General features: G+C 50.0%; 1 protein-coding gene across 1 annotated transcript; it reads left to right on the plus strand.

The window, feature by feature from the left end:
- Positions 1 to 1,110: 1,110 nt before the first annotated feature.
- On the plus strand, positions 1,111 to 2,319 carry LOC112452420. The gene has a single exon (XM_025012616.1). The coding sequence runs from the start codon at positions 1,111 to 1,113 to the stop codon at positions 2,317 to 2,319; it is 1,209 nt and encodes a 402-aa protein (XP_024868384.1).
- The last annotated feature ends 810 nt before the right edge of the window (positions 2,320 to 3,129 follow it).

A 3,129-nucleotide genomic window follows, 5' to 3' on the forward strand; every position in this document is an offset into this window, starting at 1 on the left:
TAATTAATAATATTCACATCTCTGACGCGAACTACGAGGCAGCGTGGCAACTTCTTCTTGACGAGTACGACAACCGTAACGCGATTATTCACGCGAACATCCATTCTTTCGCCGACTTACCGAAAATGAAAACCGAGAATGTTACCGAATTGAAAAAACTTCGCGATAACGTGTCCGCGACTCTCGCCGCTTTAACGAATCTCGAACGTCCTGTCGATACGTGGGACGATCTCTTAGTTTACATCATATCGCAAAAGTTTAGTCCACGAACACGCAATGAATGGAATCTGAAACGAGGCGATACGGATGCATACCCCACGTATAAGGAGATTCATGACTTCATGACTCTACGCATTCGCGGTCTCACGGATTATCCGTCGCAATTCGACTCCGCGTCGAATAATGCGCGCGGAAATAAAGCTCGTACGTCGATTAATAATGTGTCGCCCGTTGTTCCGGAAACCATAGTCTGACAAAGTGTGATTTTCTGAGTTTGCCGATTGAACAGCGTCGACTCGTCGCGCGACAGCATAAATGTTGCTTTAATTGCTTGAGGACCGAGCATTATTTAAAGAATTGTCCGAGTAAAGGACGTTGCAGTCGATGCCGTCAAGCCCACCATTCGCTGCTTCACAGCGAGGGTACAGCAAGTGGTACCAAATGTGAGTTTTCCGCGATTAACTCGCCGTCCTCCGCGCCGTCAGCTGTGTCGGTCGCCGCTGCTCCCGAGCCTCCGGCCGCGCCCTCCGCGTCCGTTCAAACCGTGCATGCTATTCGAGATGTAACACAGCCGCCTCATGTATACTTCTTGCCACTGCGTATATTAGTCTAAGTACTATCGAGGGCCGCACATTTAAAGTACGTGCACTGCTAGATCAGGGCTCGACATATAGTTTCATATCCGAATTTCTTTGTCAGACTATGCGAACCAGGCGTCATCGTGCCGCGTTAAAAATACATTGCTTTGAAGAGAAATTTAATGGAGTCGCGCGATCTCAGGTCAATCTCACGCTCGCGCCCTGCGACAAACAGGGACCGATATTCCCATTTTCGGGCTACGTATACCAACGAATCACTTCGTACACAGCCTCTCAAACAAAGCCAGCCGCAATGTGGCCGCATCTACGCGATTTACCGTTAGCAGATCCCGATCCCTCTTGTAATCGCCCGATTCATGTACTAATCGGCGCGGATTTATATGGGTCGTTGCTGCTTGACGGCCTCTGTCAAGACCCGGTCGGCACCCCGACGGGCCAGCTTACTGTTTTCGGATGGATCGTCTCCGGTCCTGCCGGCACCGCGCGCCCAGCCGAAGAGTTCGCTTTCGTTTTGAATTGCGTATCCTGCGAGGATACGAATTCCTTGATCCAAAGTTTTTCGGAGGACGAAAGTATCCCCTCTCAAAATCCTCTCACCGAAGAGAAAGAACGTTGCGAAAATCATTTCGCTAGTACGCATTCTCGCGATTCTCAAGGACGTTACATTGTTCGTTTGCCTTTCAAGAACGACCCCCCTCACATAGGCGACACTTTTCGAAAGGCTTCTTTCTTGTACTCCAAAATGGAGCGCCGCCTCTCGCAGAAACCCGAGATCGCCGCTCAGTATCACGATTTCTTAAAGGAGTACGAATCCATGGGGCACATGGAGGAGGTACACGACGACGAGCCCTCTCGATACCCCCCGGTGTACATTCCGCATCATTTCGTTTTACGCGAATCGAGTACGACTACTAAGTTACGCGTCGTGTTTAACGCGTCGAGCAAATCGGACGATAAAACCACTCTCAATGATTTTCTAATGGCGGGACCGAAGCTACAACAAGACATCGCCGCAATAATTTTACGCTGGCGACTATCCCGTTACGTATACATGGCGGACATCGCGAAGATGTTCCGTCAGATATGCATGCATCGGGACGACGCGGATTTTCAACGAATTCTTTGGCGCCCTCCCGAAAGTCTGTTGATTCGACCTTATCGCTTGCTCACCGTGACTTACGGCCAAAAGCCATCGCCATTTCTCGCGCAGCGCTGCCTTCTTCAATTAGCTCGTGACGAATGTAAAGATTTTCCCGACGCGGTTTTTATAATTGAAGAATCGACCTACGTCGATGACGTTCTTTTCGGAGCAGACGACCTTCCGTCGCTGTTCGAAAAACGCAAGCAACTCGTCGGCATAATGAATCGCGGATGTTTTCCCTTCCGAAAATGGGCCGCGAATTCAGCCGAACTGTTGACGGATATCCCGGAGGACCAACGTGAATCCTCGGACTATCCGATCAATCGCGATGACACGCTCAAGGTCCTCGGCCTGTCTTGATCCCCGCATGATGACTCGTTTACTTTTGTCATCTCGCCTTACGCCGTAACTGTTCATACTAAACGCTTTGTTTTATCATTCATTGCAAAGTTATATGACCCCCTCGGATGGGCGTCACCGATCGTCATCGCGGCCAAGATGTTAATGCAAGAGCTCTGGCTCCGTAAAATTGATTGGGACTCTCCGATCCCGACGATCTTTTACCTCATTGGATCAGTTACTTTTCTGATTTGCCTCATATTAGTGAAATACACATTCCCCGATGGACAGGGATGCGTCAAGATAAACTCGAAGTGGACTTACACGGATTCGCGGACGCGTTTATTCGAGCTTACGCCGCGGTCGTTTACCTACGAATCGTGCATTCTACCACGAATATTCAGGTTACCCTCCTCGCGGCCAAAACGAAGGTCGCGCCGTTAAAAACCGTCAGCGTTCCACGATTAGAACTTAACGCCGTCGTTCTATTAACTCGATTGTTAGATTGGGTAAAAAATTCCCTACGCTTCCCGCGAGCTTTATTATTCGGCTGAACTGATTCCCAAATCGCATTGGCTTGGATTCAGCAACATCCATCTCGATGGAATTCCTACGTCGCGAACCGCGTCTCCGAGGTGCAGACGCGCCTTTCGTCAGTACGTTGGCAGCACGTCTGTTCTCACGACAATCCTGCCGACTGCGCTTCTCGCGGCTCTACTGCTGTCGACCTCGTCCACCATGAATTATGGTGATTCGGTTCCCCGTGGCTTAGAAAATCCCCGGCCTCGTGGCCGATTCTCCCGACTCCTATCGGAAAGGAAATTTTGCAAA

Source organism: Temnothorax curvispinosus, unplaced genomic scaffold, assembly GCF_003070985.1.
Source record: "Temnothorax curvispinosus isolate PA1 unplaced genomic scaffold, ASM307098v1 QBEX01003387.1, whole genome shotgun sequence".
NCBI lineage: Eukaryota > Metazoa > Arthropoda > Insecta > Hymenoptera > Formicidae > Temnothorax > Temnothorax curvispinosus.

Bases quoted from the DNA above. Each gene is read 5' to 3' on its own strand.
- LOC112452420 (XM_025012616.1), top strand. From the start codon at position 1,111: ATGTGGCCGCATCTACGCGATTTACCGTTAGCAGATCCCGATCCCTCT.